This window comes from Balearica regulorum, chromosome 2, assembly GCF_011004875.1.
Source record: "Balearica regulorum gibbericeps isolate bBalReg1 chromosome 2, bBalReg1.pri, whole genome shotgun sequence".
NCBI classification, from domain to species: Eukaryota; Metazoa; Chordata; class Aves; order Gruiformes; family Gruidae; genus Balearica; species Balearica regulorum.
Genome location: NC_046185.1, coordinates 146,097,139 through 146,120,718, shown reverse-complemented (window position 1 = coordinate 146,120,718; position 23,580 = coordinate 146,097,139). Strand labels below are relative to the sequence as shown.

The 23,580-nt window shown below is 38.1% G+C and overlaps 1 protein-coding gene across 5 annotated transcripts in view; it reads right to left on the bottom strand.

Moving 5' to 3' along the window:
• Positions 1-5,455: 5,455 nt before the first annotated feature.
• The window catches only part of SLC39A12 (solute carrier family 39 member 12), a 43,061-nt gene continuing 24,936 nt past the window's right edge, over positions 5,456-23,580 (bottom strand). For 4 of the 5 annotated variants that reach the window (XM_075746309.1, XM_075746310.1, XM_075746312.1 and 1 more), the window contains 6 exons: positions 22,075-22,247; positions 20,700-20,852; positions 16,997-17,060; positions 13,122-13,280; positions 11,519-11,706; positions 5,456-5,955 (listed from right to left, as the gene is read on the bottom strand). In XM_075746309.1, the coding sequence (XP_075602424.1) occupies positions 5,827-5,955; positions 11,519-11,706; positions 13,122-13,280; positions 16,997-17,060; positions 20,700-20,852; positions 22,075-22,247 (866 nt within the window). In that variant the 3' untranslated portion in view covers positions 5,456-5,826. Of the gene's footprint in view, positions 5,956-11,518; positions 11,707-13,121; positions 13,281-16,996; positions 17,061-19,367; positions 19,479-20,699; positions 20,853-22,074; positions 22,248-23,580 lie in introns of all 5 variants that reach the window. The other variant, XM_075746313.1, reaches the window with a different exon arrangement.

Sequence of the window (23,580 nt, the reverse complement as noted above, 5' to 3'; positions counted from 1 at the left end):
AGAGCAATACCCACCCACTTCTGGATTGGAATGGCAGTCATAAAGTAGGTGTACTCTTGCTGTGGAGCTCAAACTAAACCTTTGCACAGGAATATGAAGATGGCCTTTAAGTCCTGAAATTAGGACACACTACCAGTTGCTAGTGATAAAACCTTCCAAGAACACCAAAACACCACCGACACACTTTAGCGTGGAATACAAAAGAATGACTTGCACTTGTGTTCAGTGCTCATAGAGGTGTCTCTCAAATAAGAAGAGTCAAATTGCTGGTATCACAGTGTAGATAATAGTATCTCCTTCTGTGTGGTTCTCAGTGAAGTTTCCAATGCTCTGTTGCCCTTTCTGAACATCAAAAGTCACAAACAGTTGCAACACATTGCTCCAAAACCATCAGTATGGATGGTGGAGAAGAACATGCCATGTGGGTTATGATATTTGCACAGTGCAGACAAGCAGGTGGCAGAACAAATGCTAGAAAGTTCTTGCCATAAAAGTCAAAAAGAGTTTTCGTGTAAGGTGGTGTGCTGGTGGGTGCCATATCTGGTATGCAATGACAGAGAGACCTGGGATACTCTGAAACAATTGTCAGGCCTGAGATATGGCTGCTGGTCGCCCACCATGTACTCTGGTGAGGACAGCCTGGGCAGCTACCCAACAGACCAGTGCAGACATTGCCCTGGTGCCTTCCCTGCAGTATGAGAGTCCGTGGAGAGACAGCAGAAATTGGCATGATCTTAAATTAAGGCTGGAATGTGTCATAATAATTTAGTCTATTCCCCTGTGCATATCACTTGTCATTTCTCTTGGATAGGTCAAGTTAGTTTCCGCTGGCCCCTGGGAAAAGGATGAAGGAGGGCTCCCCAGCCAGCTGCAGTGGGACAAAATGTCACATATAGACACATCTATAGTACTAGATTAGTGGTTGGACAGCATTATCTTGGGCCAATATGTAAAAGGTTGCTAGGCAATCCCGTGTTTAATGCTCTCTGGCAATGTCAGAGCTGAGACCCTGGGGAGGAGGGACTGCCTTACCACACTCCGTTTGGGTGCCCTGCGGCTGTGACTGTGGAGGTGGACCACCCTGGTGATGACTACGGGCCTTGTCCTTTATTTATGAAAGTATCGTGGGACGTTCCTCTGCAGAGAAGTGGCATTCCCTCGCGTTACCCTGCCTGCCGGGGTGCTGCGGGAATGCGCACTCACAGGGTTATCAGCCAGATCGCTTTCACCATATCCTTCATGTCCAAAGCCAAGACAACGTGAACTGTCTGAGAATTTGCCCTGAAGTGAGCTCCTGCAGGATGATACAGAGACAGCTATAAAACCTTTGATCCTTCTGCTACAACTGCTGTGCTGTGCTGAAGCGTGCCCCTCCGGAGTCTCCCTGCCTGCTCTGTCTCCTGTCATCTCTGCAAAAGGAAGCGGCACCAGCCCTCTGCGACTCCTGCACCGCCTGCACCAGGATGCTGCCGCCGGTGGGAGCTTGGCAGAGACTTCAATGCAACCAGATGTCTACACAGGGTCTCCCGTTGTGCTTGGTCCTGTTATCAAAGACATAAAAGGAAGAAGGCACTTCTTACATTCCCCTACGTGACCCAGAGCAACAGCTCCGCGTGTGGATTTTCTGTTTTTTTGGGGGGGAGAAGGGAATGAAGGTGGGTCTAGTAAAATAAATTGCAGGACTTTTTGTTTTGATTAAAGCCATTGTGCAACTACCGCTTGTATTTTCTGTAGTCACATTCCTACGGCTACACTCACAATAGAAGGCAGTTTATTTTTAAGATGAGAGGAAGACTTGACAAAAGGTTACAGTAAAGCAAGAAAAGCTAACAATATTGATAAAGTATGCCCTTATTATAAAATTATCAGCCCTAATCCTCACTTTAATATAAACCTGGGTGTGGTTTCAAGCTGCAGTCTAAAAATTGGTACAATGATAATATGTTTTCTCAAATGCAATGGCAAGATGAAAGAAAAACAATCCAAATATACCTATCAAAACTAACCATGTTTTCTTATATGAAAAAGGCATTTTTTCCTCTGGAGAAATGCCACATTCACGCCCAAAGCATAAGATACAGTGAAGGAATAGATGGCAGTATTTAAAACATGCAGATGAGCTCCAGAAGCTTCTAAGGGCATTAGCATAGCTGGCTGCAAGGAAGGTACTATTTATCTTAGGAGTCGCTGGGTAATGTGTAACATATACAGAAAAGAGAGGTACAAGGTCAGCTCTCTTACGCTTAGGAGCCCTGGTAGTTTGGAATTGGAAGTATTTTTCATGAGGCCCTCTGCCATTTAACTTCCAGGAACAAATACTGTAGGAAACAAATTCTTTCAACCTTTCATTTTCTCTCTCATTTTCTGTGTAGGAAAGCAAGATATTTTCTATTTTTTTTCATCTTGAGAGTGCCTGAAAACTAAGAATAGATGAAAGAGAGAAATCCTAACCAGCTTCTTCCAGAAAAATTCCCATATCTATAGATTCATATATTTTAGGATTTCAAAGGAACATTATGATTATCTAGTCAGAACTGCCTGACAGGCTGTAAAACCTCACCAAGTAATCTCTCCATCAAGCGCATAACATCTGTTTGAGTAATTGCATACATCTTAGAGAGATACCCAGTCATGATTTAGGGGCTGCAAGTGATGAAGTTCTGCAGTCCTTACTCAGGATTTGACTCAATGAAAACATTGGCATCTTATGCTCTCTGTTAGGTTTGGAGGAACAGAAAGAAATAACTGGCTTTAAATAGAGCCGTGTTTGAAATCTGTATGAATAAACTCTACAGAAGTTAAAACAAGCAAGGTGAGAATGCATCATAAGAATAGTTGTGCACCACCTTCTCTTTTGTAAGGATGGAAACTCATGCTCTTCTGTCCTTATTCTTGGGCTTTTCAGAGAACATCATTGGCAAAACAGATGAACCCTGCAGGTGGATCTCTTTGGATTTAAACTGATTCAGTTTTCTAATTCAGTGACCTGTAGGAATAATTTCCAGACCTCTGTATGATGCATTGTTCCTAATATACAGTCTAGTCTTGTTTTACATATGGTAATGCTCCACCATCAGTATCTTTAAAAATAGACTAATGTCAAGAGAATTACAGCAGAGGCACCACCTTGAAGTAGTGAGATCAGTTCTCTCACAGGTGCCACAGAAATTCAAACTTCCATACACTAATGAGACTTCAGGTGTTCACACTTAATACCGGGGCAAAATGGCGACTGAATTGCTTGCTGACAAATACCACAAAAGCATCGGAGCTCAGTGGCGGTTATATGGACTAACTAGCGTTCTGATCGGCATGTTTGTGCCTGTGGTGGAAGCTGTATAAATATATTTGGTTGCTAAATGTGATCAGGAAACCCGATAAGTATATATAGCCAAAAGATGGCATTTTCTGAACAGATGCGGATGCAATATGTTCCCAGATCATGTCAGGATGTGAACCTATGCTCATATGCAACTTTAAAGTACACGCTGCCAGAAATTACTTGCCCTCTTTCAGATGCATTAATAAATAGTAGAAAAATATTTTGGAATACAATAACATTGCCAAAACATGATCATATTGGTAATCTTGTTTTCTGTGGTAGTGAACATTATGAATACATAAACATTCAAACTGTGGTAGCTCTGCTCTTTGAAACAACAAATGTTTCCAATATTCATTTGTACCATCTGATACAAGAATAGATTTTGCTTACGTCCAGTGGTGTCCTGCTATTGCTTGAATTGACTGTCACAGCTGAAGGTCATGGAGTCACTCCATGCCAATACAAACAGATGAAATACTGGGAAAACACTTTTAAAAAATCTTACCTTACTAAAAGCAAGCACAAACTCCTGAAAAATGTAAACTTTGTAAAGAGAAGCATCAGTCATGGCTTCTCAGCTCATCTTTCAAAGTTAAATCAACAGAAAAAGCAGTCATAATATTTGCACACCTAAATAAAACAAGCTAGGATTTTACTTTGAGACTAAAACCAGCTCAGATCATTTCCCTAGTCAGATAGAGGATTCCTGTATGACCTTGGATAAATTGTTTGGGACAAGGTTTTTGAAGTATGGAAATGCCTAAATGTACATTTAGATGTGCATTGGGGGATTTGCTACAGATTCTCATAACTAACAGGTGCGGAAAATGAGTGCATATCTACCTTGAAAATTACCTTGAAGTGTTTTTCCCAAGGGTACTTTGTGGATGACTAGGGGTCCACAAGGCCATGAATCTGGGCTATTATAAACAATGAAATTCAGAATTATTTTCAATTTAAGTGTTGACGATAAGGTAGTATGGTACCCGTGAAGCCTTTGAGAACTGACAGTGCTCTAGGAGAGCGGACTCAGCTACCCTCTGTAATATGAGAATAATTGTACCTTCAATAGGAACTGTCAAATAAACACAGGACACATTGTGAGACAGTCGTATCGTGTCCTAATGTAGCCGTATTTCAAGCCTGAGTTAAAACAAGGAAAAGAAAATATCCACTTGCTGCATAAAGGATAGATGTTTGTTCTGTAACTTGCTCTTCCTATTTCCATAGTTCATCAGAGAAGGGAGAAAGAATGTATCTCAATTCTCATATAAAAATATAAATTAGGTAGAGGGGAGTCGTTACACCAAAAATTGACAGCGTATAAGTAACAGAAATCACACAGCTGAGTGCTGCTCAGTACCTCCTTGAAGTTGCTCAGCATCTCAGAATCAGGGCAGAATGTGTATATTTGTTTCAGTCTTGATTCACCAATACTAAATTAAATGAGTCATCTTTAACTTATGCAGAATTCCCTTGAAATCAAGAGGACTAATTACACAAAAATCATTCAAGATAGGAGGAGTGAGTCCCTAAGAGAGCACAACTACATGCACTTTAGGCAATTGAAAAAGCTACAATGCACGTCACATTTGTAAGAAGTAGTTAATTGCTGACAGGAAGGCACTATTGGTGTTTATTAAACATGATGGCTCAGAAGCAACATCTGGCTCAAGGAATCTCTTGATTTGAGGATCCTGGAAGGGATATCAGGGAAAAATAATTTAAACATATTTCTTATAATCATTCATAAACATTTGCTATAAGGAACCATCAGAGGTGCAATAACGCACAAGGGGATTACTCTGACAGTTACTATAGTCCAATGCTTGACTGTCACAGATTCCATCACACATATGAGAAATTATATTACAGTCAGAAAAGTGCATTCTCAGGTTTCTAGATCATAAACTTCAACATTTACACTTCTCATTTTTTACCTGCTGCAGTGGACTAGTAAGATATGACTACTGAGCATCTCTATGTTGACAAAGTAGATAATGCAGATATTATGAGATTGCCGTGTGCCATTTAAAAGTTTAGTTTTGCTATACTTTTCAGTTTTATAGAAATACATATATTCTTTGTACTAAGAGGCAACAAACATTTCTGTTTCAAATTGTTCAACTATGGTTAGTCCACTTTAATTATTGCATATAAAAGTGTTTTATTCTTTTCTTCTTTTCTTCAGACCGGCAGAGATCACTTAGAGCATTCAACTAGAACAGTCTCAATAAAAACTAATCAAAAGCTCCTGTGAGTTTGAGCATGGGATCTGGTGAACTCAGTAACAAATAAAACATAATTCTAAACATTCATGTTTACAAAAAAAAAAAATTACAAAAGCTGAACAATAAGTTAATAAAGTGAAATAGTTATCAACTGTTCAGATATAAAAATCCCAGCAACTTAATTTATATATCACTATAGCAGACATGACAAATTTGTGAATAATGCTATCCACTGTCATAAGTGGTACTTCGAGATTTCCAACAGAAAACTTATATTTTAATTTTCTGTTCATATACAGCCAAAAGTAAGAGGCAAAGCCAGCCTAATAGTAATCCAAGGTTCTGTAGGAGAAACATCAACCAGGGTCGCCGTGTCTGAATATGAGTCATTTCAGGAAGCTAAAAAAAGAATAAGACACCAGAATGAGAGCCAGATATATTCATCTCTGGGAAAAAAAGTCTTATGGGAAAACAAGACAGACTTCATTAAAAAAAGAGTTTCAAAATGCTGGGTTTCTGAATATAGCTATTAATCTGTAGCATGTTCTGTACATTGTAACAACACAGATCATGATAGTGAAAGACTTAAATTAACCAAATTCTACCCATTTTGGTTCTTTTACTAGCACCAACAAGAATTATAAATAAGATTCCAAAATTTGTTAACTTCTCAATAGTTTTTAGTAATTTTATACAGCTGTCTGTAAGGAAATGCTTATTTAGCAAAATTAGTGATTCCTTTTTGTGGGAATAAACTACTTTGAGATTTTTTGTTTCAGTACTGTACATAGGGTCAATCCTGCTCTTACTGAAATAACTGGCAACATTCCTATTTACTTGAGCTTTAATAAACTTGAAAGTGGAAAATATGATTTTTGAAATATGCTTGAAAAAATTACCTTTAATATTTTTCTCCATGAGTTTTAAATCAAGTAAAGGAGCAGCAGCTGTTTATAATCATATTAAAAGCTACTTACATTGACCTCCCACCATACATGGTCTCTTTTATCAGCGTTTTAAACAAAATGTATGTCTCAACAGAGCCTGTGAAAATAATGCCTCAGGCTCAGGCTCTCTTAGTACTTATGGTTTATGTATTACAGACACCAGGGGAGACACTAATGACTGCTGATACTTTCACAGCAACTTTGGAAATAAATATAGAGCAACGGCCTGGTACTGACCTTTGGTTTTGGTTGGGGGTTTTTTGTCTATTTGTTGTGAACTTCAAAACAAGAGCAAGTGGTCCTGGTACTCTCCCATCATCCCTTCCTGCTCCACTCACAGCCTGCGCTTGAATGAAGCTACTTATTTCCTCCGCTCTTTAGAGCCTCCTCACAGGAGCTGTAACAGCATCAGCCACTGGGAGACAGTGGAGTGGTGCGGACCAAGGAGGCTAACGGCATATATTTACATCTGTTTGCTATGCTTGTCCTTCCCTCTGTCAGAGGGGGTCCGCTTCTCCTGCTCTTTTCTTTCTTTGGAAGTTGGCATGGGCCCAAAAGAAAACTATAGTGAAAAATCTGCCTCCACTTTAAAGTTTTGCATAAAAAATAACAGGCAAACCAAAACGTCCTGGATCTTCGTAACAATGAGGCAGTGGTTTAGCTTATGGTACAAATTCACATCTTAGAAACTCGTGTAATTATATTTAATTTGTATTTAAGGATCATCAGAAACTTTTAATCTAAAGCAAATATAAACACCTCAACATTCTGATGCAAATCAAAATCTGAACTGACAGCTTGTAAGCGTTCAGAGCATGTGGTCTTGTTTTGCATTTAAGTAAAAACTGTTAATCAACACCTAGGCCTGAATCCAGGGTTCTAGTCTAGACCTTTGGTCCTTCTAATTTATCCTTAAATCAATCAGTCGATTTTGTCCTCTTCCCCAGAGCACGGGTGAACAAGTTCTCTAAAGACGTACAATAGGAAACTTTTTCCCCTCCCACTGCAAAAGCTAGTATTGTCTCTTACTGGTGTCAGTTCAGGAGTTACACACAGGCACAGCAGGTTGCCAAGAAAGTTTTAAAAAAGAACTCCTACCAGGTATTACCATTCCTGTGTCCAGTGCAGGTCTCTGCTCCCTCCACCTAACCTATGTGCATGTTACCAAGCGCACTGATCATTTTATAGATTCACCTATTGTGACACCCCTCTTTCTTTGAAAATAAAAGCTGATTGCTGACACAGTATCAGCTGTGGTTCCCCAACTCTCTCTGAACTCGCCGGCACACAAAGGTGTGTGGTACAGCAGAGAAACACTCGTTGTTTGGGAAGCAAAAGCCTATTCAATTGGCAGATGCAAAACACTGCACAAGTTAAGGGAAGATAGAACCCCATCCAAGCTGTTGGATGCCATCACACCTGCTAATGCTTGAAGTCTGTTGGAGGCAAGAGAGTTACTGTTTATCAAAGGACTACTCCATTCCCACTCCAGCTCATGTTTTCAGCAGCAGCACACAAAAGATATGAAGAATTAGGAAGGAGCATGCCAAAAGAAGGCATGAGGAGCTCTCAACCATGTGCTAGGTAAACAAGAGTTCTGCCAAGCTAGGGAATATATGGCATGACTGCTACGCTGCAACAGCCTAATAAGTCACTTTATAAATACCTTTTTCTCCAAAATCAGAAAGATTTTTAAAGTTTTAGTTTTAAAGTCAGAGAAACATGAGTTATTTGCCTCAGGGTGTGGTTGGCTAGCTCCTGTTTCTTTGATATCCTTATCGTCTTGCTTCTATCTATCTCCCTCCTTTCAAATTAGACAGTAAGTCTTTCTGGTCAGGAACCATGTAAACCAATATGATTTTTACAATCACTCAGAAATGACATCCCAGTCCTTGGGGTTTAATACTATGCATGTGATTTCATAAATATCCATAATTATTACTTCATAGATACTCATTTAAGAGGCTGATAAAGGATTTTCAAGTTTATTTTTCCAAGAGGAAAAGGAGACATGTTTTGTCAATGAACCAGTTCCTTAGGAGTGAGTTGGTCTGTTCCATTCCATATACTGGTGTTTCAAGTTTCAATTCAGATTAAAAGTATGTTAAAAAAAAAAAAAAAAAAGTATGTTATTAATGAAAGGATCTTTGGAAATAGTGCAAACTTACGATTATACTTATGACCTCTAAACAGATACCAAGTACAAAAAATCTCACTATACTGCTCATAAAAAGCTGTTTTTCAGGGGATTTAATTTTGGTTAAACAACAACCAAACCCACAATATTAAAAGTGTTAACTCACACACATATCTTGAAGCAACAAACAGTTTATGTTGCAACATTACACCTGTGCATACACATTTGCAAGACAATATACTCCTTTCCACCTTCCCCAATTACTGGGAAGATGAAGTTTTGCAGAGTTGCTTGGTGAAAAATAATGAAGGATATAAATAATTTTATCTTTTGTCCTTTTCCTCAGATTTTAAATTGTTAGCCTACCCTGCTTGTTAATGGAGCTAGAATGCCATTTGTAGAAATGAAAAACATTTAATTAGCCACAGAAGTAGTTTTGTGCAACCTTGATTGCGGTGGCAGTCACACAGGGCTGTCCTGTCAATGAACCTCCACCTCATACCCCTCAATGTTCCTCAACGCAGAAACCAGTGAGGCTGTTCTGTTTCATTTAACTGCTGCTTTCTTATTTAGCTGCTGCTCTGACAAGCACATGAATATGTGAAAGCCCATAAAACAAATACTGAAAATTATAGTTAAGCTTTATACACCATTAAGTATTTGTACACCATTGGCAGGAACACTGATGACTGCTGTTTGTAGATGAGAATGAAGCAGAGAATAGAAGTTATTTCTGTGCAGAAAGGTGAAAAATACATAAAGCATGGCTGATTTTCTTTTGAGATGTACTATACAAACATATGAAACTTTTCAGATTTATAGATTACTGCAGTGCCACAGGAATATTTTTTTAAATACAATAATCCCTGTGATATTCAACACTTGCACTTCTGACAAACATTGGTGAGCAACCCAATGGCAATTCTTTTGGCAAAATGCAGAGAAAGGCTGATTGGAATCCCTTTTGATAAAAGGGAGGTGAGAGATACAAGATCCTCCCCTCTCACAGAATCACAGAATGGATTGGGTTGGAAGGGACTTTAAAGATTATCTAGTTCCAACCCCCCTGCACTAGACCAGGTTGCCCAAAGCCTCATCCAATCTGGCCTTAAACACTTCCAGGCAGGAGGCATCCACAGTTTCTCTGGGCAACCTGTTCCAGTACCTCACCACCTTCATAGAGAAGAATTTTTTTCCTAATACCTAATCTAAATCAACCCTCCTTCAGCTTGAGGCCATTACCCCTTGTCCTGTCACTCCATGCCCTTGTAAACAGTTCCTCTCCAGCTTTTTTGTAGGCTCCTTTTAGGTACTGGAAGGCTGCAATAAGGTCTCTCTCCCTTCTTTCTCCTCTTCACATCACGAACAATATTAGGGTGACAAGCTGAGAACAAGGGAAAACATGTCCCTGTTTCTGCCTGGAACTGTGTCATCTCTTGGGATTTACAGGTAGCACATTGCTTTGAAGACTCAGGGAAAAACATGGTGTTGTTCTGGGAGCTTGTGGATCCCTGATGGATGCTGATCCTACACTGAAGGAAAAATATGCCTAAATCATTCTTAGCCACATTAGTAAAATGGTGCCTCTTGAGTAGGCAGGCAGCCTCACTTCCAAACCTCTCTGTGTCAGAACAAGATACAACTTGGTACGCTGTCTTCTTGTCTCTTATTTACTACCTTAATCAGGACTGTTGACACATCCACAATCCTTAGGCAGTTCCCTCATAAGCTCTTAGGAGCACTTTATGTTCATTTTCCTTTTGTTACAGTAGCAAAAATAGACAGACTAAAATACACCCAAGGTCTAAGGTCAATTATTACAACTAGATTATTAAATAGGGTATAATACATACCAGGTTTCAAGTATTTTGCTTGAACCTAGTAAATGATATCTCAGGCTTGAGGTGGGGGGTGGTAGTGAACATAACAGAGACAGCCAGGCTTGGGAAAAACATAATAATAATTTCTGAAGAGACAGATGTCTTTTTTTTTTTTTTTTTTTTTTTTTTTTTGCCTCTTGGTCTAATCACTCAAAAATATCCCATCTTTGTTCAGAGGCTTGCAAACAACTTTACATTAACACACGTTGGTTAAAGAGCTGTGTGACAAAGCTGGCAAGGTAATTAAGTTCTGCATTCTTACAAGTGTTAACAGCCATTTCTTCACTGAATGATGTGGCCTGAGGCATCTGCATGAGTTATGATTCCACCACATTCTTCCACCATCCTTAGACCTTCCTCCTAATGTATATTTTCACACTTTATTTTTCTATAGCCAGGTCATTGCTATTGAACTGGGAGTATGAAAAACATTGGGCAAATAAGAAAAAGTTGAGGCAATCATCTGATGGGTTTTGAATTGCTTAGGAGGTCATCCAAACCTCTCTGGGATAGAAAAGCTGGCCAGGAAGAGCACAGGATGTGTCTTGCATTTCAGTTCAGAAACAGCAAATTCACATTGAAACAATGGATGAAAAATATATAAAGAAAAGGGCAGTAAAAATAAAAAAGTAACCAACTTCTTCAAGATTTAGAAAAAAACCCCGCAGGTTCAAATGTTTCCTTATGTTTTACCAAGTAACTCTATCTATCAGACCTAAAAAATATATTGTTTACTTTTCCCCCTTCAAAAGTCGTTTCTCATATATTACCCTCTTAATGGCCTTTATTTCACCTTTTTTATTACTAATTACACCTAGCATGGCAGTGACACGAAACAAAACCAGACTATTGTTCTAAGCACTGTACACACACAGGGCAGCCGACAGGCTTTCCCCAAGAAGCCTGTGAACTCTTTGTCCCTCCAAGTTCATCCCTGACACTCATCTGTGATGTGGTTATGTTAAAAGGAAAATATAATGATAGACTAAAGTTCTCACCATTTCTGCTAAAGATAAATACAAGAACATTCCAGCTGTAACAGTAAAAATCCAGTTTTGAATGCACAGGTCAGTTGATACAGAAAGACCAATATAAAGTCCTAAGAATGCTGTTAGTGCACTTAGAAAATTCATCAAAATTGCAATCTTCGTTGGGAGCCCTGTACTTAGCAGCACAGCAAAATCTCCTGCATGGAGAAAAAGACACAAAATTTATTATTTAGCTGATAAATGTATTTGTAAGATTCTTGGTAATAAAACATGAAGAAAAATAATTAAGATATGCACAAAGATAGTGAATGATGGAGGATTGCCCTTAGATTTCTGTAGGATTACTTATAAACTCATTCTGTGTGAAAAAAACCAAAACCAAACCCCCATATTAACTTGTATTTATTTAACTGCTCCTAAAGATAGCATACAGTATACAGGAGTGGCTTTCTGTTAGTTCTTGATGTTCTGTGACTTTTCCAACTTGGATACATCAAAAGTGAATTCACATGCTTTCCCAGAGTTTCTAAATCTTTCTCGATTGGGAACTTGCCAGTTCAAATCATGTGAGTGTATTTGCAGCACGGTCTTTGAGTGCTTTACAGGTGCTGCGAGTCAGAAAAACCTATGCTAGTCTGATTCCAGTTTGAGTTTAATTCCACTGATTTCAGACCCAATTAACTTTGATAAACTGTACATCAGAATCCCATCACAGATTTTTCTTCTAAAAGAAATCATTTCATAATAGGCCCACAGTAAAAGATTTTGAAAATTCTTCTCTGTGAGTGTAGAAATGCCACTTTGACACTGGGGCACTACTGCCTCTGAATTAAGAAGGTCTGTCTTTGGAGTTACCTCTTCAGTATTTGGTAATTTCTTTGCTATGCAAACAAGAGTTGCCAGTTTTACAGCAATTGCCCATCCCACCTTTTTGCTTGGGAAAGTTTTCTACAGAGATAGCACACAAAATCTGCAGTCATTTAAGAATAGAAATGAGAATCCACAGTTCTCATCTCAAATTTGCCAGCATATATATGTTCATCAGCAAATGTCAGGAACAACTTCAGCCATACTGAAAGACTTACCACAAGGAGATAATTGAGGACAATGTTCAATAGAACTATCTTCCTGCCCTGTCTGGTAGTAAAATGGGTCGTATAACTTCTTTTATTATCGTTTTATTTTTGATTAGCAGCAGGAATGAGGGTAGCATGAGGAGTACATTGTTAAATGGTTCTGCTGCATACTAGAACTCTTGGATAGCCCGTGGTGTCAGACGTGCCCATTATGCACACGTGGCTCTTGCTCACAGCTTACTATTCTTTGTGTCTGGACACATGAGAATAAAGGGCCACTCTGACCTGGTGGCAATTACATTTGGAGAAGGTGAGATGGGATGGTATCCAATAATGAGGGCAGAAGCCTCCCTTCCTTTTCATGAAGGGGGAAGAGAAGAACACAGTCTCTTTGTATATCCATCTCCCACATTAATGTTATAGTTCATGATGCTATAAGCAAGAAGAATTCCCACTAATGTCATACAGGAAATAATTCTTTGGAAAACCTGGAAATACAAAGCCAATCAGGAAAAATGCACATATATATTTCTTACCCATTTCATGAGGAATTTCATGGCATAAAATAGCAATAGTCGTTGTCACACCTGTTTCTGTTGAGGACGAGAATGCTGCTCCTATTACCAAGCCATCAGCAAAATTGTGAAGACTGTCACCCACCAGAACCATTATTGCTAACAAGCTAATTTTCTTACCTAGCAAAACAAAGAAACAAACAAACTAAAAAGTCCCGAAATTTTAACACAATCAGATATTGACATTTTTGCTGCGTTACAAATGATTTGGTTTTTTGGTGACTTCACATATAACATTATGAAACGTCATAATAATCAGAGGACAAGAGCGTTTAGCTGTTTTGTCCTTGTTATTATAATTCCTTCAATACATTTGGAAAAAAAAAAAAGAAAAGTAGATTGTAGAATACTTGAGAGATGCAAATACCAGGAAGAAGCTTCCTTTTTCTTACTAGGTCAAGTATTAGACAAAAACCTAGAATTAGGTTTGAGTCCAGTCTCATGATATATCCTAAGGGTTTCCACTAATCTTTTTTTTTTGTTGCTGAAATTCACACAAACTTTCCTATTTTTTTTTTTTCTTTAAAAGATAGTTTTTTCACCATCGCTTACAGAATTGCACAGCTATAGTGAAGATGAATATTTGGTCTCATACAGCTGATCATTTTAACACTGTAAAGCACGCTACTACTGAGTAAAATTGTCAGGGTCTGTTCTTTCCGAGATTGTATTACAGTGAAAGATAGAGACGAGAGGCAACAAGCCTCAGAGTATCACTGTTAGTACAGCGTTACAGCACGATCATTTCCAACTTTTGTTCCAACCAATTAATGGTCATTATGCTCATAGCACTCCTGTCTGCAGTATGACTCATGGATGCCAATGGCTGCTTTTCTTCCCCGCACTGTTCTGTGACCCTGCTTCAGTGTGGCACAGTACATTGGATGTTTGTGATCAGGCATCTGACGTGAGTGGAAAGGTGGTACTAGTGATACAAGGACTGAAACCAAGCTGGGGAATTAGGGAGTGTCTCTCTGTCCAGCCTGTAACCCAGACAGCTGGGCAGCACGTGAACGGATTCATGCGGAGGGGTTTTATCTCCTCAAGTAGCAATGAGGCTCCATACATAGACTCAATGTCCAGGCTTAGCAACACGTAACTGGCTCCCCTACCCTGTACTTTGTTCCATCCAGTTCATCCACAGTCTTACAGGCAGGACTTTCTAATGCCTCTCAGGAAACTCATTCAGCTTCCCTCTCCACAGCATGGGCACAACATTTTACAAAGGCTTGTTGTGATGCCTGAGGAAGCAGGGTCATGATTTGGGCCCTAAACATCATGTATCTTCCTGACTTTTGATGGCTCCCCCCCGAGACGTAATATGACAGTCTAAGGAGCTAATGCGGAGCTGCACAGAACTGTCTGAATATAGTTGTTACAAGGTTTCACTTCAGTAGTGTTTTTCCAGAGACGACCATTTTGTAGTGATGAGGGAGATGTTTTTCTTACAGAAACTGGCTAGAATTGAAGACTTCAGACTATTATAACAAAAACACACAGCACATAAAAGCCTAACAACTGTATTCAGAAAATCCTCCCTAGTTGCCTGGGAGCTCTGCGGGTTCAAAAAAAATTGGCAGGCTTGTTAGATTTTCCTGCCAGCTTACAGAGCCAGACATGGATGTCCCCAGTTTGCACAGTTCTTTCTAAACACTATGGGCAGTTTGTAATCAATAGTGCAGAGCATGAATTACATAGAAATAATAGATTGCTGCACTACATTAAGTTTGTGTTTTGTAATAAGCACTGGTGAGGATGAAATCATGGCCTGCCCTGAGATAGCATTAGTCTGTTTTATTCCAGTATCTGATTGTTGAAGGAGATGTACCATGATTACTGGAAGTCACTCCAGCATGTTGTCTATACTATAACATAGGGATCAGATTAACATTATGGAGCAATTGCAAACGTAAGCTTTGTGAACTTACTTGAGTGAAAGTTAAGAAGATGCATATATAAACAATTCTGAATGTTTATCTTAATTTACTTTCAGTCTGTTTTAAAGCAACTTTGTTACTAGCAATTATCTCGCTGCATCATATTGCTGCAACAGTAACTATGAACTTACTACCCTATTTCTAAAAGCCTCCTCTTCTTAAACCTATATTTATTTTTTATAATTTTCTCTGCTTAAATAGGGGATTGGAACTCATAACAAATTCTATTCCATAATTTTCATAAAGTTAACGGGTGCAGGACTCCGAGCATAGATTCTGCTTTTTAAGCTTTGAATAAGAGTTTAAAGCAAACATTTGTCCATAGATAGATCTGTTTTCTAATGTTTTCATTACTGGTACAGAAAAATTGTAAGTTAATGTAAGGTCTCACTGAGTAGACCAAATATAAAATGCTACTGTTGATCTTTTCAGATATTGATAGAACAAGTGTGGATAAATGAGAAGGAGAGGGCCAGTGAGAAATCTTTTTCTTCCAACAGCTTCTTCCTTTCCAAGTCACCCACTGGCTATCTAAGGTGACTGACTCCTCTCACAGTCCTACTCAACGAGCATTTACAGTGAAGTCTGGCATTTCTGGAGATGTCCGGCTTCTGTCTTAGAGCTCCAGATTCCATGCCATTTTGGGAAAAAACACCTTAAAGTTAAGCTCAGTACCACAGCACCCAGGTATGTTTATGCATTTAGCTATTCATAAGAACTGGAACAACACAAACTTTTGAAAATATGTATTCTCAAAAAAACTCTGAAACTAAACAACCCCCTTCCCTACTACACTTTCACTTATTGATTTCTAATATAGAGGTAAAAGTGAACTATGAGGGGAAAATGGAACCAAACAAAGAATTTTACTGAGAAACTATCCCAAATTTAGTTATAGAGCAAATTTAGTTATTTGGAACAAATAACATTGAGATCACTAGAGATTTGTTTGTGCTTAGCAGGTAGCGATGACTGAACAGAATGGAAACATCTAGAGATGAACTAATAGTCACAATGAAACTGGCACTGGATTGTGTACTGCTGGATAGGTAAGACTGAAGAAAAGGAAATCCAGATTTCAAATGCCTCAGAAATGGAAATGAAGTCCACAAGAACAGAGAAGAATATTAGAAACCTAGGAGCAGACAATGACATTTTTAAATAAATCAAACTGATGACCTGAGATCTGAGATCACAAAATAAAGGGGAATCAATTATAGTAAATAAACTGATTTCAATTAAAATGCTATTCCCTCAGTTGAATGACTACAACTCTACTAAATTCACCAAGGTCACACAAGTACAGTCAAAGGCAGAGTTTGGTTTATGCTCTATTTTCCCATTTTTTGGAGTAGGCAGCGACAAAACAGAGAAGATAAGAATTACTTTGAAGCTCTCTGAAGAAAACAGATTATCCTAAAACTGAGAGCCAACAGGAACCCATAATTCCATACATGTAATAAATCATTACTGGTTTAAAGAGGCTATTGCTTTGCTCTGTAAGAGAAAGAAGCAGAATTATATTAGTATAGTGAGCCAAAAAAACATTGTTTCACTACCTTCAGAAATAAGAGCCCAAGAAAGTTTACAATTATACAAATCTGCTTTGTATTAAATTTTGAATGTTTCCCTTTAAGCAAAGGCTTTAGAAAAATGGTTTGCAACAGCGAGTAAACAAACACTAAAGCATGGACAGTATAAGATTAATGAACTTCACAATTTCAGCGTTGGCAGCTGAAAAGGTCTTTAAGAAGATATTTAATTATGGAGCCAAGCACCATCAGATGTGGTTAGGTAGCACATAGCAAACACAGAGCTAAGCCAGCTTCACACTTTCAATTCCATCTTAGGTCTTAAGGCTTTTCCTGTTCCTTGTCGAGTCTTTTTATTGGTACTAACTTTTTTTGCTGATCGCCTTACTCTCTGGAGGAACTTCAGCAGACTCAGAATCTTCTGGGCTTCTCTAGTTAAAAGCAAAGATAATGGATCAGTGTTAAGGGGCTCTTCCAGCTGCCACTATAAATACAGGAAAATATCAGATAAGTTCAAGGTTTTTGAATTAAAGATAGTCGCTGTTATTTGCATAGATATCATTAGAAACATTTACTGAGCACTGGCAGTGTGATTGGTACTGCAGAAACACATAAAACCAAAATCTCCCTTGCTCAGAAAAGGTTACAGTCTAATTCAGGTAGGAAGAGAGATATTCATAAGCACTGTTGTACCCAAGATACATCATAATTCAGGACATCATAATTCAAATTGCATCTTTTGATTTTGTCATGACTGGATGATTGTAGTTTCCTGCTGGATAGGGTGTCTGTAGGATTTCCAAGGATAAATGGGTAGACACTAGAATCTCTTTGGAGTTCTTCTTCACAGTTACTCTGTGAAAACACAAGACTAAAAAAGATGATTATAGGGAGGTTTCACACCCTTTCAAAATATCAGGGTTTTTTTCTTCAGGGTGGTGCAGCCTCCAGTGCTTGGCCTTTAGCTAGGGCTTTGTCTCAGCATCAGGCATCCCTGGCCGGGCATAGCAGCACATGAGTACACTCCACTGCAATGAGTGACCTTATTTACCCTTATTTCAAGTGAAGAAAGAGACAGTATCTTTGTCCTTATCCTAGAGAGTTAATTTGATGCATCAGCCCTAATGTTTAAGTAACAGAAACTGCAACTGTGTGGAGAGAAGGGAGAACGTGAGGAGTCTCTCTGTCCCCCTATCTCCCTACGGCTCTTCTTTCTGACTAGAGAAATTATTAGAAATTTGTGTGAGGGGGAGATAAGCCAAAAAAAATTGTTTGGAACTAGAAAAACTTAATTTATAATCACTATATTTTCTTCTTCTTCTTCTTTTTTTTTTTTTTTTTTTTTTTTTTTTTTTGGCAAAAAAAGCATATTGCTGTTATGGCAGCCAGTTGAAGAGCTGTCAGCAGCAGGAAAGAGTGCTTTGTTAGGGACAGCAGCCACCACTCCAAAAACTATAGCAGAGATGTGTACTGGCTGCAAGACAGGATACGTTTCTTGGCTGGTAGTTTGGTTGTGATGTGGGGTAAGTGCTGCAGAAGCATGAGGAGGGAAGGGAAAGGATTTGGTTTCTAAATTCTACATTTTAAAGGAAAAATAAAAGTCTCTAATTCCCATGATTGCAGCCAGTCATATGAATTCCAGTAATTGTTCCACTTCTCTTATAATATTTATTCACATGCCACTTCTTTGAACTCTGAGTCAAAACTGCAAGACTAATCACTGACCTGAAGGATTTATAAGCTTTTCTTAGTCAACCAGTGTTTGTCTTACTATTACTCACATGATTCTGAAAAAATTGGCCGCTCTTGTACAAACTAGCTAAGCCAGGCTAGTTCGTGTGGTCTATGCATAACTTTAGGGGGATCTTGTAGCTGAGGGGAATGATGAGGTCGTTCATTACCATAAACAGGAAGCTATGACGTGGATCACAAATTAGTAAACATTCTTCACTCATCTGTTTGCTCTGCATTCAATTGAGAGTTTCCCAACTGCGTTTGAGAGATTAGCAGTGGCTCGTGAGAGTCTTGCCCATCACGACTGCTTTAGTAAAATGGAGTTCCCATTATAGAAGATCTCTGGAGATACTGATTTAAATAACCAGGAACCTAGGTATCTAGGTACTACATATAAGCTGAAGAGAATTATTGGAAAAAGAGGAAACAGGGTAAAAGGTATGAATTGATTTAGTTTGCAAAGATGTCTCTGTGTGGATACTCTCCACAGACCAATAGAAAATTTGTGACTTCTTACAGGTAAGCGCTATTCCTGGATACCCAGCTTGTTTATGTTACTCTTCAAATCTGTGGAAAAATGCCCAAGAACAGGCCAAGATTTCATCTGTTCACTAATTATGCACTTAACTCTCACTGCAGAAAATCCTAAAGTTTTTTCCCATGGGAGAGCCTGCCCTTACATATGATAAATTTTTAAAAAGAAGGGAGGAGGAAAATCTTCAAGAATTTTATCAACAAAAGGTAGTACAGGAAGTGTATTGTTATATCAATCTGATATACACTTAAGAAAAGTTATTGTAAAAATCTCTGTGTTTGAAATCTCTGTAAAAGTTCATTACAAACTTCAAAATCTAGAGATTCCTGACAATCATGTCATGTAATAAAGGACAAATCAACAAAGACTGAAAAATAATACTGATTTATTACATTAATTTGGTTCATTTTTTGAGGAACAGAGAAAGAAGGATATAAAATCAGGGAAGTATGTCATATTGGTAACCTACCAACTGTATGGTTGAAGTAGATTTGCCTCTGCCTGAATGTTCATTTAATTCAGATTCCACTGGAAGATCATGGGAATGTCCCCAGTGCCCATTAACTAAAGAAAGGCCCTGCTGAATGAAGATGCTTTGCAATTAGTTCTGAAACCCAACGAACACAGGTGCAGTCTTTCTCAGCCTTCTGTGAAAGTTTAGCATTTATAAGAATTATTTTTTTTTTTCAAAACAAAACCTATTGAAAAAGATTGTTGGCTGGCACTAGCACTTCCTAATGCTTATTTGGTTAAAAAAACCCAAAACTGAAAAGTGATTCAGATAAATCAGTGACAATCATCATGGTTTCATGAAACTTATTTTGTTTCAGAACTGAAGATTAAAATTTGAAGCTGAGATGGATATAAAAATTAACTTTTAGAATTAATCTAACTCTCAGTAGAACATGTATAAAGATTTGTGGGATGATGATAAAGACCTCTCCGAATAAGCAACATAAAGGACTACTTTTTACCTAACAAAACAAAATATCACCATCATCAAAACATTCTCATTCTATTAATTTCACATAAGATTCTTATTACTGACTCAAAGATAGTGGCAAAAGGGACTCATTGCTATGTATTTAAATCAGGCCAGTCATTAAACACTCTCTGTAAAACAGAACAAGCAAAGGCTTAGCCTTCTTAAGTGACATTAAGATAGCCTCCCATGCTGGGAAACTTAATGAGCCATCACACTTTGTGTTACATTATATCCTTGTGCATAATCGTATTTTCAGGCACCAGCGACACTGAAATAAAGTAATAGAATTACTATAAGGATGGCAGCGAGCAAGGAGATATTATTAATATAAGATTGGGTTCTACTGACCGCAACATACGTATTGGATTTTTAAATGTATTGGGATAGGGGCCAAAACCAATTTAGATATTTTAAGATATCACTCTTTAAAATACCTTGTGCATAGATCTATGTCTTCCTCCTCTTTAAACAGAGCCTAGAGTAAACAACTGTCATTTCTATTTCATATGGATACATCCTGTTCATCTGCTCCAGTGCTAATCATCTGAGTATGCTTATGGAATACATTCAATTAACTGTTTCCTTCTTGAATTATAAATATACGGAACGCATCCATGAAGCATACAAAATCCATAGAGCAAAGCAAAATAGAAATTGAAGGTCAATCTGGTAGGAGCACTTTGGATAGCAATTTTTAATGCTTCATTTAACTCATACAAGTGATAATTATTTTCCACAAACATTTTAACATTTTGTGCACTGTAGAATCTCAAAATAAAAGAAATTTATTAAAGGATAAATTGTACAAAGCTTTACCTGGTCACGTGATGTTACCAAAAGAAAGAAACATTTTTCTATGAGAAAAAATCCATGAATTCCTCCAATTATTCCCAAAAGTTTCCAAATATATTCTTTCCCCTCATAGAAATGTTCTACCTCTTGTGCTTCATGTTTATGTAAACCAAGAGTCTAAAAAAAAAGAGATAAAGTAAAAAAGTTTAAAAGACGATGTTTTAGGTTTTGCTAGAGTAATCCATAATGCGCAAATTCAGTTTCTTTTGTCACCTCTTTCAAACTCAAATTGTGTTTTGAGCAAATCAGCTGAATAGCAGATGGATGAAATCAATTATTAGGAGCCTCTCCTACACTTCATCATCTCTCAATGTTGAAAGTAACATTTTTAGAGACAGCTTTATGAAATTTCCCTTTATATATATACATATAGTATATTTTGTTTGGAGAATATTGATCTTTAAAGTCTAAAAAGTTACTTGCAGCATCTTCAGATGCAAACATCATACTGAAAATAATCCATAAAGTTTTCTGCTGGTGGGTGTGCTTCCATTTTTTCCCCAGTGGCACAGCATGGTAGCCCTCCTTTGCTCTGAAAGTGGGCACTTCAAAAGCTAGTGGGTACCTCACTTAACACACAAGTGTGCCTTCACACTCAAAATATGTTTCTTGAAGAATGATATTTGTCTAACATTCACTGAGAATTGCCTTCCTTAAATGACTCTCCCAGTTCTGCTTCCAGAGATGATGTATTAAGTACAAAGAACATTTTGACCAGAATCTGAAGTAAAGGTGTGAAGCTCTCTTTAGTCATAACAGCGGTGTCATATCAGAGCAGACTCAGCCAAAAATAATTGAAAACACAATGGAAAATTTGGTTCTGTTTTACATGCCATCCTATTCTTACAATTTATTTTATTAATTTAGGAAAAAAATCACAGCTTGCATTTAATTACAGCTCTAGGCAGCAGGATTAATTAGGCTGATAGCCCCTGGTTCTCTGGAACCATGTGTGGAAGGGACTGTGGATGCCTCATGCAACCTTTGAATAATTTATCCTAAAATGCGTTACAGAATCTGCCTCATGAAAGAGTTTAATTCACATATAGAAACCTGGCTTGCACAGGACTTGTGGGGTTTCTGAAAAGCTTTTGTGAAAATAGGAATCTTATTTTCTCTGAATTAATCCTTCATTGATTTCTGCTTCTTACTACTTGGAATCTCTCTCTGAACTACAAAGTGCAAATGTAATTGGAATGCTGGGTAGTTAGTCCACAGATTTCATGGAGAGCTTTATTTTTAAACAGATGAGAATTAGCCAGGTTTAAATTAAACTTTTCTCTGTGTCTGTGTGTGCAAGCGTCAACATTTTAAACACACAAAAGTGTGCATTACCTACCTGAGGAATAAGGTGTAGCAATGCATCTCCAGAAAGGGTCCCAACAGCCAAACCGACAAACAACTGTAAAATGAGTGTATAGATTTCTTGACAGGAGTTAAATAATATGAGGGTTGTACCAAACATAGATCCAATAGTAATAAGTAAAACAGCAACAGTGCTGTAGCCATATTCTGTAGGGAAAAACAAATGAAACAAAACAAGGGTACCTTTAATCATTAAGTATTTGTATTTGTGTTTGAGCATTTGTTTTGTATTTGTATTTGGTTTTGAGGCTATGTTTTGCCACCTCTGTGTACAAGCACAGAGAGGAGAAGTGATTCATTGTGCCACATAGATTTTTCTAGTCATGCGTAACACAGATGACAGAATTAGAAGCCTAAAAAAGATTCCTTTTTTTCAGGCTTTACAGGTAATACAGTCTAATGCTTCCAGATTTCAGATCTTAAAGAGCTAAATAGACTGCGGCTGTGCAGATTAGCGACACTCAGAGCAGCACAGTGAATGCTGGTCTGCATTTGTTTCCTCTCTTAACAGATTTATGCTTCTTATTCTATATCCTCACATGCCACACCAGTCTATCTTTACAGTTGGCACCACATTATGAACCAAATCATATTCAGTAAACAAACCAAGGCCTAAAACCTCAGATGGATTTAGGCATCTAATTTAGGTTCTAAGCATAAACTTTTTGGTCCTAATTATGTTTACAAATATGCTGTGGACATACGATCATTTAGTTACTGCATCAGGACCACCAACTTATTTTGCCCATGTTACTGGAATTTTTGGAAGGTTACTCTTATAATTCTCCAGAGTTACACACTGCTTACATTTCTAACCTTTTGCACAACATGAATCCTGATTAATGCCTATGAAAGTCTTATGATGGAGGTAAAACACTGATGAGAAACAGGCATAAAGGAACCAATGCCAAAATATTCAAGAGTGTCACAATGTTTCGCACTTTAATGGCACTGCAGTGCTCAGCACCCCATAAAATCAGACAGTAAATTTCACAGACTGAACATCCAAATACAAGGGTATAGTAGATACTTATGGAAGGTCAGGCCTGGGTGACTTAGCCAAAACGGCACAGCCTGCCAGTAAAATAGAACTGAGAATAAAATTAATAAGCCTATGCTCAGGTCACTAGTTAACACACAGGTCAAACATGAAGTCCTTTGTCTGTCTCGAGCCAGCAGAAGTGTCCCTGTGGTCATGGAATCCTTCCTTTGCCAAAAAAAACACAGGGAAAGGGCTGCAGAAAGCACTGTTATTCATTCCATTTTGTGTTCGAATAGTTCAGCTTTTCTCATCTACGCAGATCTCTCACCTTTATGAGATCACTAAAATGTCATTGATTGGGCTGATGGCCTTTGACTTGAGACACTCAAACTGTGAATTTGCCATGAACCTTGTATATGACCTGGGTAAGTTCCTTCCTTTCTTTGTCCCTTGATTCCCCATCTGAAAAACGGACATATCCCTGTAGCATAAAAAAGA